This window comes from Lissotriton vulgaris, chromosome 7 (genome assembly GCF_964263255.1).
Source record: "Lissotriton vulgaris chromosome 7, aLisVul1.2, whole genome shotgun sequence".
Taxonomy (NCBI): domain Eukaryota; kingdom Metazoa; phylum Chordata; class Amphibia; order Caudata; family Salamandridae; genus Lissotriton; species Lissotriton vulgaris.
The window spans coordinates 245,053,030-245,067,330 of NC_141695.1; the positions used below are offsets into that span (position 1 = coordinate 245,053,030).

General features: G+C 40.6%; 1 protein-coding gene across 1 annotated transcript; it reads right to left on the bottom strand.

The window, feature by feature from the left end:
• Window positions 1-451: 451 nt before the first annotated feature.
• LOC147701294 (G2/M phase-specific E3 ubiquitin-protein ligase-like) lies at window positions 452-11,360 on the bottom strand. The gene is made up of 5 exons (XM_086929334.1): window positions 11,210-11,360; window positions 7,643-7,824; window positions 5,822-5,994; window positions 1,570-1,784; window positions 452-708 (listed from the first exon to the last, which is right to left on the bottom strand). Exons 1-5 carry the CDS (start codon window positions 11,358-11,360, stop codon window positions 452-454), a joined length of 978 nt encoding a protein of 325 aa, XP_086785460.1.
• Window positions 11,361-14,301: the final 2,941 nt, after the last annotated feature.

Below are 14,301 nucleotides of genomic sequence, written 5' to 3' on the forward strand. Positions count from 1 at the left end.
GCCTCAGGCCCAGTAGCCCCTGCTTGCCCAGTGGCCACCCAAACAGGGTCTAACACAAGACACACTAAAAAGATGAAACCAAGAACTCAGTCAATCTGAAAAACTTCTATTTATTGTCAACCAATGTAGTTTTATTGGTAAAGATGGTTTAGAAAAAAACTTTATTAATCATTGCAAAAAACAAACATTGACAAAGTTTCAGGAAAAATATTTTTTTCAATACATTTTCTAATTTGCCATGATGAATACAGGAATGGGAATAAATGTGCTATTATCAAGGCACAGAGACCTGCCCTGTGGCAATGAGTTGATTTCACAGAAGTCCAATGCCCTTGCATTTCGTATGCTGCCACAAGACTCTCACCTTCCGCGACAACAGCATGATCAATCCTTTGTATCCATAACTACTTTGTCATATGTATACATTATACCGCTCATTTCAATATGATCATTAGGCTCGTCCAAACCCTGGAGAATTCAGTATCCCAAAGTCCATGTTTTTTTTAAATTCTTCATACGAAATTAAAAGGGGGAGGCGCAACACATTTCCACAGGTGTTTGCCTCTGGAAACATAGACATTTCGACTTGGCCATCGCATGCATGCAGAAAGTCTATTGATGGCTGGGGATTAAAGCCAAGTGGTGGAACTGTGTTAGCGCCAGTCACAAAACACAGAATGTCCTTTAATTTGGCTTCACATGCAAGCTCTAAAAGAAAAAAGAAATATTTGTCAAACTAGTAAAATTGTGATTACTGCAACAATTGTGATTTTTTTATTTCATCTAATAAATAAATACTTCAGTAATGGTTGATATGTGAATAATAAAACCCCTGCTGATTTGCTGTGCTTCATTTCACAAACAACTCCTCAAATCAAGATTATCTGTTGTTAACAACAGATAACACTGATATCTGTTGTGAGAGTATGTTACCATTTCCACAACACTGCTCGCCTTACTCTCCCTTTATTAGAAGTCTTCCCATTGTTCAACATGGAGTAAGCATAGGTATTCCATGCAGCTAGACCTGCATCTGACACTCTCTCTGAATCTTCACACACACAAACCACTGTTTAGACAAACAACTGCGACAAGCCACAAAGCTTCTCTTAAGGGCTGGAGGTAACTGTAATCTCCCCTGTGAAAAGGCTTTACTCTGTCAGAGACCCACACAGCAGACCCAACCATGCTCTATATTGATTTTTATTACTTTTCCTTGATGCAGTACATGTAGCTTCATTCTAATGGGGTAGCTAACATTTTACTGCCAGGACACTACAATTAAGTTTGAACAACATTAATAATAGACATATCGTGCAAAATGAAGATTGAAATAAAGCAGGCATAGACTTTACAATTTTGGATGCATTATCCTTTTGTTCTTATTATAGATTTTACTCGGTACAAATAAAACGGGTTGGTCTGTTCCTCCTTAACTCTCTTTCTCTACATTATCTCTCTGTAGTCTTCGACACCATGTTTCCCATTTTAGGCTGGTTTAAATTATAGTTTCAACTGATGTGTCTCATCAATAGTTGAACTGTAACATAATGAAAAAATTTAACTTGCCTTCACAATCTTGGAGGTAATCTCTCCAGTAACCAATGATGTGTTCTTCCTGTAACCGGTGGTTACTGCCAGATGAACTGAATTGAATGTTAAACATTCCATTTATGATATCAGTGGTGATTTTGTGTTCCACCCAAATGAATGCCTCTTCAAAAAGCTGTTTATGAATTTCCATGGCCTGAAGTACTCCCAGAGTTTTTAACCCCTCCTTTAATCTGCAATAAAGAATAATCATAAATAGACAAACTATTGGTCAAATTATAATGTAAAAGTTATTATAAAATTAAGGTATGTCTATGAAACATCTAAAAATCCTTCAGTGCCCTATGTTCGAGCTTCAGTCTAAATAGAAATATTTGAAGCTAGCGGTTGGAGAGCACTGACAAAGGCAAATTCTCTTTCTCCTGTGGTCTTGTGAGGATTTCCTAGCAGCAAGGTAGCACATGACCTGCAGCTTTCTTTAAAAGAAAGTAACCAAATCCAGCATGCACATTAGTAAAGGACAAACTGTTGATTTTCAGATCTTTTTGGCAGCCAATTTTCGACTTCAAACTGTGGAGCCTTTGGAGTGTGTGAATAGGACCTTAGAAACTGTGCTTGTACTTTTAGCAAGGCCTGGCCAACCCTGCATAATACAATGTTATTTTATGCATTAGATGAAAAGACCACCTGGTTTACAGTCATAAAATGTTGAAACATCTTATATTGATTCAGTATTTTTTAAGTGACGCCTACAATACACTGCTATAAAATATCAAATTTGTATGGCATCACAAACCCATTTTAGGAATTTTTACAGAATATTTTAATCCCTGGCCTTCGTTCTGCTGAGAAGTGATAGTTAGTCACCCTGTCTACTGCTGGAAGGGGGGATAAGTAGAAAATACCTCAGCTGCAGGCTGCCTGTGTCTGACCCTGTTAAGATGGCGCCCTGTGGCTGGGTAATGTAGAGGGCTCTCTGAGGCAGTCTTCACGGGAGAGCCTGTTGATCATTAAAGGCGCTTGGTGGATTGAAGGGACTGATATTTAGCATGGCTGGGATCAGCAGTGACCCGAATTGGCTGAGCAAAGATATTGTGATGAGGCAAGACAGCATGGCGCAGTGATTGCTCTGAATTAAATCTACAAATTTGGGCCTGCCTGATGCTCCACTGTAAAGAGAACATACTCATTTAAATGAGGATATAAGCTTCTGGTGCTGGAGCAAGGGTTTCCCCGTAAACACAAGTGCAGACTGGGGTACGTTTTGTACACTGAACTCCCTGAGATTGTCGGACTGACAGGGGATAGCTAATCAGTTCAGAGTTAACACAGCGGTATTCGAATATAGAACCTCTTGCCACCTAATAGAGCAATTAAGGAGCTTAAAATGCACAAGGCCCCTGGGGCCAACTGCATTACAAGTGATTTCTTGAAGACACACCCACCGGTGTTGGTACCAGACTTCACAACCTTATTTAATAGTATCCCGCAAAATAGCAAACTTTCAATAACAATGAGTGAAGCCCTAGTTACAGTAACACCTAAACCAAAGACATTTCACCAGCTCTGCTTCCTTAGACCGACACTCTTGTTAAATCTTGATGTTAAATTTTGCTCTGGAATTCCTGCAGTAAAGCTGAATAGCTCTGTTTCACAGCACAGTCAGGATTTGTCTAATTAAGACAGACATATGATAACAGCTGGTGGAAAAGGTCAACATAAATAAGATCCTGGTCATATAGTGGCCTTGGACACGAGAAAGCTTTCGACTGGGTGGACTGGGTCTTCCGCATTAGGACTATAGAGAGGTTAGGTCCCAGATTTATAGCATTGGTTTGGCTGAATTGCAATAATCCTATGTCCCAAATCATAGCGAATTGCAGAAGAAAGAGAGGGTAACAATGGGTCGAGACAAGGAAGGGCTACCCACTCTCACTGCTTCTTTACGCTCTAAGCTTAGAACCCTGTGAAGCACATTATGGCTGACAAGGAGGTCGGAAGCATTACCTTTGGGCAGGAGATTCATAAAGCATTCTTGTCCGCTGATGATGTCCTCTAATCATTTACTGATCCCTCAAGATTTTTCCCTTGAATTCAACACCTTCTTACTCGCTTTGAGGGAGTATAAGGCTTCATTGTAAACATAGCAAAGTCAAGAATTTTCAGGCTTACACTATCTTGGGGCAAGGTTGAGGAACTAGCACTAAACACCCAGTACCAATGGAGAAATAAGGCAGGCACATACCTGGGTGTTATATTAACTCCTAAGATTGAGGACCTTTACAAAGCTAACTTTCCACCACTTCTTCAGGTTATATGAGAGGACTGTCGGAGGTGGTCCTCTCTGTACCTATCTTCATTGTGGAGGCTCAATTCAATTAAGATAAACTTAGTTCCTCTAGTTCTCTATCTTTTCCAGGCACCTGCTATAATGGTCTACAGGAAACTGTTTGCATCCCTTAATCATTCGAACAGTTGTTTTATTGGGCTGGCAGAAAGGTCTACACTCTGATAAACAGGCATAAATATACATGACTACCGAACCATGTGGGCAACTTGCCCTACCAGGACTTGCCCTTATACCACAGGGTAGCCCAAATGAGGGCGATAGTAAAGTGGTTGCTCTGAAAAACACAGATGAAGAGAAGCATTGGCCACATATGAAAAGGCTGGTGATAGGATGCTACATTTGGGACCTGTTCTGGAATTCAAAATCTGATCAACCCTTGAATGCATACTTAAGCACCCTCAAAAAGGCAACGTTCATAGTCTAGACATGGTTATTAAGAAATCTGCATTGACAACATTCCCCCACGCCATTGATTTGAATACATCATTTAAACCTTCAATAGATCCAGGTCCCTTTATTAACCTGTAGGAGGGAGTGGCTGCCATTCTATCTGTTAGGTTTCAGGGGAAAGAGATACTTTTACTGTTGGAGCCTGCAATAGAAAATTATTGTAAATGTACAAAATACACTCAATGATCTAATTGGTCTCTCCAAACCTGAACAAATAAGCAGCTTCCAGAGATTTAAAGATCTCCTTTCAGTTGAGAAGTTTGTGCAGGAGGGCCTAGGGTTAGGATCACCTTTCTAAATATTATACTACTCACCTCGGTCCGAACTCTTAGTTTGCCTCTGCAAGAATTTTAAGATAACATTGAAGGCCTTAGTTAGATAGTACTGCCCCGGTCTACGCAATGGCGCAATTCCCAAACAGTCTTGCACACGCTAGCAGGAAGGGAAGCTCATTATCAGGTGATATTTGATTGAGATCTATATCCTACTCAGTTTGAAAAATAGGGCAACACTCTTTGTTGGCAGTTTGTGGATTATTATGAGGCTTTAAACACATATGGTGGTAAAGTCCTCAGGTTCCCCTCTTTCTGGAAATCATTACAGAATTTAAAGTGATACTTGGATATACCAGGTTTTGCTTTGTAACTATGCTGTAACTTGTTAAAATATGAAACAATTGCTGATAAATTGAATATGTGTAATTGTTTGGGTTCAGATAAAACAACACTGGCGGCGGATCTGAATGAAGTCGACCCTCCACCAGTCTTAATGTGATATCTCAGACTATTCGGACAACTGTTAGACTGTTCAATGCCTGGTGGATACATTTAGAAACGTTGAGGAAATGTGTGGCCTGGTGATCAAGTTTTTATTCACGGGCTGCCGTTACTTTTCTATCCCATACACATGCAAGCCCTGAATCTGTTACATTTTTAGAACTCCATTTGGGCTGCCAAGACTTGAATATGAGAAGTCCAATACCTCTGATGCTCTGCTTTGTATGCTGATGCCCATTGTGACTGTGAAAAGAAAATAGTTGTTGGATAATATTTATTGCAATTTCTATTTGGGGAAGTTGGAGAGGTGGGAAGGCCTTTCTTTTTTTATGTCTTCCTGTTTGTTTTCTTTGTTTTGATTTGTGCTGCGTGGGCTGAACCTATGGGATTGTTGGGATTCCTGTAATTTTTGTTAGCCTTCTATTTATGCCCTCTGGAGGAAGGACTGCACAAGTTGTATTGTAAAATGCCAATAAAAAACTGAAACAAAGTAAATGTAAAATATATTTGAAACCCATGATGTGCTTGATTTCACAATCTGTCTTTGGGACATTTCTGAGAGTGTGAATATGTATGATGCCATTAGGATGGACAGTGATTTATAGTAATTACTTTTTTCTAAATGGACATGCATGTATTGCAAAGTCAAAAGGATATTGATTTATAGTGCATATGCATATAAATATCACTGTACCTAACCAGTGAAGGAACAGTCCTCCCCACAATGTACCAATTGATGATATCTTCCAATAGTTCTTTTTTGTCATTCAGAGATTTAAATGGACGGAAGCAACCTGCCACACTTAGAATTGTGCTGTGTTTTTGAATCAATCCTTGAAGAGTTTCAAGAGACGAAGCATCCTCAATCTATGGAAAAATTAAGATTGTGATATTTTTATTAAATAGTAACAACAAATATTTTCACTGTAACAAAAAAAACAATAACTAAACCTTAATGATGCAGAATAATTTGTCTTGGCCATCTGCTAAATATACATATTTGTTCGGTAAGTTTACAAAAGTTTAACAGTCAATGGACTAAAACAGCATCAACTGCTACTGTAGTTAATGCTACTGTAGTTTTACACTAGCTACACTCTCTCGCTGAATGGAACACCAACTGGGAAAGAGCGCAAGAGAATTATACAAAGATGACTAGCACAATGGCCTAATGTACCTGATTGTGTTTGGCAGTAGGTTTTCTTTTAATTTAATTGCAAAATTCCACACTAAGGGGCCGATTAGGATGGAGGATTTTCCGCCTCCTCCGGGCCGGCGGAAGCCACCTCCGGCCCGGAGGAGGCGGAAAATCCATTGCGGGCTCACCAAAGACCCACCGCCACATTACGATGGCTGGTGGGTCTTGGTTTCTGTCCGCTGCTTTTCCGCCGCGGTCGGATTACAACCGCGGCGGAAAAGCTCTCATTTGGCTGGCAGTGTCTATCAGACACCGCCGGCCAAATTAGGAAGCATTTGAAAACATGCTTTTCCGCGGCGGTTTTTCCGCCGTGGAAAAGCATGTGTACTTTTGATTTTGGGGGCCTGTTGCGGGCCCCCAGGGTGTTGGTGGGTGGGGGGTGCACATGGGGGGTACCTATGGTACCCCCCAGCATTAACATGCACAATGCGGCAGGCACCGCGCGGTGCCTGCCGCTTTGTGCATGTAAATGTTACACATGCACTTTTAACATTGCGGCGGGTGCTGCTTCAAGCAGCACCCGCCGCAATGTTAAATATCCAGGATGTGACCGCCAGGGTGGCGGTCACATCCTAATCGCACATGAGGGAACGCCGCAGCCCATGCGGACGTTCCCTCATACTCTGGGGTCGCGGACGGACTCAGGTCCGTCCGTGATCCTAATCGACCCCTAAGTGTATTAATCCAGAATACAGATATATAGGTCCTCTCCTATATCTCATTGTTTGCAGAAACACGGTCAGGAAGGCCTCTTCTATTATGTTATTAGTCATTGTTGAAAACTGTAGCAATTCCAGGGAAGTCTCATGGGGCAACTGCAAGTGGTAGATGGTATGACTCTAGTTATGTGCCTGAAACTTTGTCTTCTTGTAATGTGAAGACTCTAACATATCAAGAACATATCACATACTTTTGATTTGGTGGTATCACCAAGAAATATAGAACAACATCGGGTTAACAGTATGACATTCTTGATTGATCACTGATGCAAGAATGTGGATTTGTGTATGGCAGTTGAGAGAGTAGCAAATACGTAGAGGTTGCCCTGGAAACTTTAAAACAGTGTGGAGGACGGAGAATAGACATTCAGGATTGACCCCATTCCATATCAAATTGATGAGTGTATTTCTTTTCATATTCGTTTCTAGTACGTATGGCAACTATACATAAATCTAAGGTGCATGAATAACTATTACCACAAAATTAAACGCAAATGATTTGCATGTTTTTGACTAATAGACCCTCAACTATGTGAAAACAAAATAATAAAAATTGATAAAGATTCATCAGCACAAATGTTTACTATCTATTGCTTACCTCTTGCAACATGTCTCGTGTATCCGGATCTACCACATCTACCAAACTGCAATTCACATTTTTTGCATCAGAAACTAAACATTGATACAAAACAGGCGACACAAAATTTGGAGCAGGCCCCCCGTGAACTAGGGAAACGGCCAGGGCTTGCCCAGCCAGGTAATAGTCATCATTTTGCATACCTTAAACAAGAAAAAATAAATTAAATGTATTGCGTTCTGCTTATCTATAAAACATTTATTATATATCTCTGAAACTAAATTTATTGCATAAAATCTAGAAAACATATTATCCAAGAATACACAGCCTGATTCACGAAGGTACTTACGTGCAGTAAGTCAAGCATGCAGAGTTTCGGCATTTGTGGCGGAGCCTTTTCACACAAGGGTGTTTAATCATTGTACTTGGGACATAGTCTCCGTACTCGGTACAGAATCTCCACACTGCAGTTCAAGACTCCGCACTCTTAACAGTAACTTCATAAATCAGGACCCCAAATATATTTTTGAGAGAACAAGAGTTTTAGACGGATGGCCTGATTACAAGTTTACCTGTTACTTTAGGCACCAGATAAATAATTTTACCATAGGGTGCATTAAATATTGGTTGTGATACATAACACGTATTGCTAGTTTGTGGAGAATAGCATGTAGATCTTGGTGTTTAAAACACCAAAATCTGCATGATATAGTAGATACCCTGTGTTTCTCTCCCATTATCTTTCGACAGGTTTTGCATGCTAAAATGTAACGACAGTTGAGTTTTTATTTTATATCCAGTAATGATCAAATGCAAGATCCTGAAGAAAGACCGCTCCACCCGCCCCACTCGCCAGCATCCACAAAAGCTCCCTCTGCATGACAACCACTGACTCGGACGATGCCTCGCCCACATGGAACACATCCACTTCCAGACCAACCCCAAAACGAACCTCAGCGGAACCATTGCCTACAGACTGCCTGGCCCCATGTTACATTCACCAATGTCATTGCTAACCCCATCACATCCCACGCACTCGCCTCCACAGACTACATACTACTTGGAGAACTAAACTTCCACCTGAATAACCACCACAACCCCAAAATCACCGCCCTCCTAGAGAACCTCAGCAACATAGGACTGAAGCAACTTATCTCTGCCCCCACTCACACAGCAGGACACACACTTGACCCTGTCTTCGCAGAAGGAAATAGCATCTTCCACTGTCACATCATGGAACTGCTCTGGGCTGATCACCATTGCATCCAATTCTCCTTTAGAAAACGTACCACACACAAGCACACGCGTCACCTCCCATGCACAATGTGGAACAAAATCTCAGAAGAACACATCACCTCCGCCTTCACCTGCACTCCATCCTTAACTACGAACAGATGCCTACACTGTGGCAAGCAACCTCCACCAATGGATCGCCAACTGAACAAACACACTCGCTCCCCTCCAGAAGACTACAAGACGACACAACAAGAAAGCAAACTGGTTCACCACAGCACTCCAAGAATCCAAGCATGCCTGCTGTTGACTGGAAAAAACATGGAGAAACAGCAAAACTCCGGAAACATGCATCCCCTACAAAACAGTCACCATGGCATACCACCAACTCATCAAATCCACAAAGAAGAATTTCCTCAAAGACAGAATACTCTCCAACACCCACAACTCCAAGGACCTCTTCTCCATCATACAGGAATTTGCCAAACCCAACAGCGAAACAACAGATGCCTCTCACTCCCAAGACCTCTGCAACAGACTCAGCTCCTTCTTTCACCTCAAGATCAAGACGCTCTATTACAACTTGGACGACCAAGACCTCGGCACGACCTCAACCCCCACCCCCAGCGATGTCACCCAACAGACCCCTGCCCGCCACACATCTTACACATGGCTGCCACAGCCCTCGCATCCGAGCTACGTTCAACCATCAACTGCTCCATTGTGACCGTCACATTCCCTGACAACTGGAAGCGCACCTAAGCCAACCCCCTCCAAATGTAATCCTCGCAGACCCGGCGGACCGTAAGAACTTCAGGCCCATCTTGCTGCTTCCTTTCACAGCCAAGGTCATCGGAAAGGCCATCAGCACCCAGCTAACAAACTTCATTGTAACCAACAACATCCTAGATATCTCCCATTCCGGATTCCGCAGCAACCACAGCACCCAGACCACCCTCCTTGCCGCCACAGATGACATCTGCACACTCCTTGACCAAGGCCAAACGGAAGCCCACATCCACCTGGACCTATCAGCGGCCTTCGACTCTGTCTCCCACTGCACACTAACCACCAGACTCCACAACACCAGCATCCAAGGAAAAGCCTTAGACTGGATCCGCTCATTCCTCATGGACAGAACACAGAAAATAAGACTTCTTTCTTTCCTTTCACAACCGACAGAGACCAGATGCGGAGTACCCCAAGGATCCGGCCTCAGCCCCACCATCTTCAAAGTCTACATGGCGCCTCTCGCAGGCATCATCAGAAAACATGGGTTCAACATCATCCCTCTACGCATTCGACACCCAACCCATCCTCTCCCTCACTAAGGAACCCGACATCACCAGGCACAACTTCCAATAAGGGTTGAAAGCTGGCAAAGTTAAATTCCTTGGAGGATGATTGTTGGGGACATGTGTTAATAACCCAGATTAAATGTCTCCACCTCGTGCTTATATATGTAGTACAAGATTAAAAGGTACAATTCCTGCCCAAAGATATTCACAACATGGTGTTTAACCAGGAATAGAATACTATATACCATTTTTGGACCTTCCAGATGTTTGTTTCTTTTAGCTGCAACATATTCCGAACTTTATCATAAATAAGGTGCTGCACCCAAAAAGTTCTGCTTTCGCAAACCTCCTAGAAGATGTCTTGATGGGCTCCAGTGGAGGAAAGAGTCTATCCTTAGAACTTGTTTTTTAAAAAGATCTGCATCTACAATGGACTGGAATTTCTATGCACAACAAAAACTCCTACCTTTATGACCCGACCAGTGTCTCAAGTCCCATGTATCTGACTAATTCACGCAGTGGGTTATTGCCTTTGATATACGGGCCTATGTTTCCAAATATGCAGGATGCATCTGTACAGTTTGGGTGATTAATTCATACACACTGCTGCACCAGAGCATCAACTAAGATGACCTAATGCAGAATCTCTAAAGTTAGCCATTGTTTGAAGTACTTGTCACTGGAATTTTCTCTAAATTGATAACAGTAACTACTGCCGGAAAACCTTAGCCCCTCATTTAATGCAAAGCAAACATAAAATATATAATGTAGTACATGCTAGCAAGGTTGTTTTTCAAACTGCAAGGTATATATTCAGTGGGTGGAATTGAAATCAGTCTGCTCTTGCTGCATAAATGAATAGTATAGTTCAGAATTCCCTTCACTATTCCACTTTTAGTTAAAATTCTTTGAGAATGCCTGATCAGTGGTATCAAACAAACTTTGAAGACGTCAGTAAGTAATATAATATAAACATTATTTACACTTTAAATAATTAATCTTTCCCTCTAGAATTTGAGCAGTTAAGAAAGGTTGGAATGTAATAAATGTACGGTACCTTGGGCATCACAACTGAGTGTCTTCCTGTTTTCGGGTCCCTCAAAGAGTTTGCTATGCTGTAAATGATGCATTAACAATCGCAAAAATTCCCGTGTTGGGCCGCCAAAATCAACAGCTCCTTCAGAGTTACCAGAGGAATCAGTAAACATGACAGATATACGGTTGGTTGCTTTATAGGTTTTGCGAAGGAACGCACGACGTGCTCCATCCCAAATGTTTCGCCGATTTATGTTGAACGTGCATGTCTTTTCAGAGTCAATTTGTAAAGCAAGGTTTAATAGTAGATCCTTCAACGTTATATCATCGCTCTCACTGAAATACAGGAAATAAAGCTAAGCTATCAAATGTATTAGTTAAAAATGAAACGTATAAATCAGAATTAAAACTTATAAAATTACCTTTCGTGCGCCTCATTTTGTTCAGAAATATTGATATTTGAGGTATCAAACTCTTCATCATCAGGAATCTGCGCATTATCAACCAACAGTTCAGTGTAACATCTAAAACAGTAAGAATATTGTCAAATATTATTATGTTAAAACAAACAATCAAAGTATCATCCTATGCCTTCCTGTTACAAGTCACCTTTATACATGACTTATAGGGCAACATGTATAAAAGTTAGAAATAGCCATTTGCCAATTGCGATTGACTGTGAATTTTGAAATCGCTATTCCTAATGTATGGACGTCTTTTGAGTTTAATTACTGATTTGTAGTGGGTTCAGGTAGGTCACAATTTGCAATCCATTAGGTATCGTAGCCATCACAGGGATGGTGGCCTGTTGGGGTCAGCAGACAACCATGTCTGTGATTGCATTTAAATAAAGAAACTATTGTTTTTTTTCTAAATGCAGCCCATTTTCCTTAAAGGAAACCATGATGAGTTTAAAAAAGAAATAAATGAAACTTGGAAGTTTCAGTTTTTAAGAGCAGGCCAGTGGCCCCTTGAATATTTTTCAACCATTCTCAGAGGTGAAGTGGTCTCTTGGAGACCTCTTCACATTTGTGAATGGGTTACCAATTGGTTGTAAATTGATAATGTTTTTGCCACCGTATTTCAGTCGCAAAACATTTGTACATACCTTTCCAATTTTGTGTTAGGAAGGGATGCCCTCCTCATGCCCCTTTCTAATACAGAATCACAGAACCCAAATTGAGATTCCATAAAAGTGTTTTTGCTGATGCAAATGGCCTGATGCTGTGAATAGGGACATTTGCGACTACATGTACATGTTCCTAGGTTTGGATTACTAACGTTTTACCAAATTAAGCAACAATCATCAATAGAGAACTCATCTAATTTGTGCACACAAGGTATGATCATGTAACCAAACTGAGTATTTTTAATGATTAATTATGCTTAATTGTGTAAGCCAATTACTTTAGACTTGTAGAAATCGCCATTCTTGTTTTTGCCCTCCACATTTATTTAGGAAAGTAGTAGTGCAGATTACAATTGCACCAGCAATGCATTTTAATAGACAGAAGATGGGTTAGTGGTAGCATATAGTTAAGATCCATACAATATGTAAAACAAGAACAAAACTAGCTCCATGCCACACACCAAGGGTGTTATAGTTCGGAAGTACATACCTGTGGTACTCCATATTGACTACTAGGGCCCTAGACATTTAGTTTTACATCTTTTAAATTAAGAATGTTGTCATTCTGTCTGCATGCTAAGATGCCATGACCAACATACTACATTATGCCATACAACTACTGCTTGGGATTGTACATTTTACATTGTTGCATTCCTGCATCATTTAAGTGACTGCTGACATACCATTACCTGCCTTGATATACTATTTTCTCTTTAAAAAGTATTTGACCACTTCAGATGCATTGTACATTAACTGCATGATCCAATAGCCTTACATCACAGAAAAGAGCTGGGAAAACACTTCTTCATGGTCCTGCATTACTGGGCTGCTCATGATAAAACTTGCAAGACAATAGCTTTTTTTATGAAAGCCAAATACTTTCAAAATGATATAACAATATTGAAAAAACAAGCAAATCTCAAATGAGTATCTGGGTTGAGAAAAGCAGTACCGATAATGGTCATCAAATCCTTCGCTAATGAGAGTGGGAGAGGGCGTTATCTGAAATGTATGTTCTTCCGAAGTGTTAGCAGGAATTGGATTTGCTGTAATGTTGCAGACTTCCAATGGATCTGAACTACTCAGGTATTCTGTTTCAGCAGAATTATTGCTGAAAGTTTCTTCACTTTCCAGCCACATCGTACATAGTACAGTATTTTACTTCCTGCTTTAGATCGATATTGCTACGCTATAAAAATATTTTTCTATCCAACTGCACTAGCAAGAACATGCAATATAAAAACGTTATGGGAATATGGAAATGCATGCATATTTATTAATAGATATGTTTCCTATACCTTTCAAAAGAAACCACAGAGCATACTTTATGCAAGTATTACTTACAGGCCCCTGGGAATCAGGAAGTTGAAGAATTTGCCTTGATGGTTGTAAATAGACTGATTTCTGTTTGAAGAGTTTTGAGATTATAAAACCTGACAGACTCTGTTTGTCCATTAGCAATGGCTGCACTAATTTGTTATGGCATGGCATCAGAAGTTTTATGCTATAAAAACAAAAAGTGGAGTGTTAGTTTAACTAAACATGAACTTTAAAATTATACATTTAAACATATCTCAAAATATCAGAAATGCTAAATCTGTATCACTCAGAATATCATCCATGAACGGAGAAGTAAACCTGTTTGACAACAAGCTGACCAATTTTTAGCAATGCTGACAAGAAAACAAGTTACTTACCTGTAACTTTGGTTCCCCAATATTGGTAACTTTCATAGATTCCCATGATTTGTATCATTCCCAGTCGTCGAATGGGAGCCTCGGTAAATAGAAAATACCATAGTAGTAAGCACAAAGTGAAAAAATAGGCTTAGGCCTCATCTCATTTTGTAGCTTATCCACCTCTTTTTGTAAAAGAGACCAAACTTCTGCAGTAGCCAATCAGAGCAGCCTCACCCCATAGAACCTTCCTGAGAGAAGCTCAGAGCCTCAGATTTTCGTAGCCGTTGTGAACAGCTATCCACCAAG

Coding starts and splice junctions, on each gene's coding strand:
- LOC147701294 (XM_086929334.1), bottom strand. CDS start 11,360: ATGTTTACTGATTCCTCTGGTAACTCTGAAGGAGCTGTTGATTTTGGC. Junction 7,825..11,209: donor ACTCAGTTGTGATGCCCAAG/GTACCGTACATT, acceptor TTCTTGTTTAAG/GTATGCAAAATGATGACTAT. Junction 1,785..5,821: donor ACTGTTCCTTCACTGGTTAG/GTACAGTGATAT, acceptor TCTTTATTGCAG/ATTAAAGGAGGGGTTAAAAA.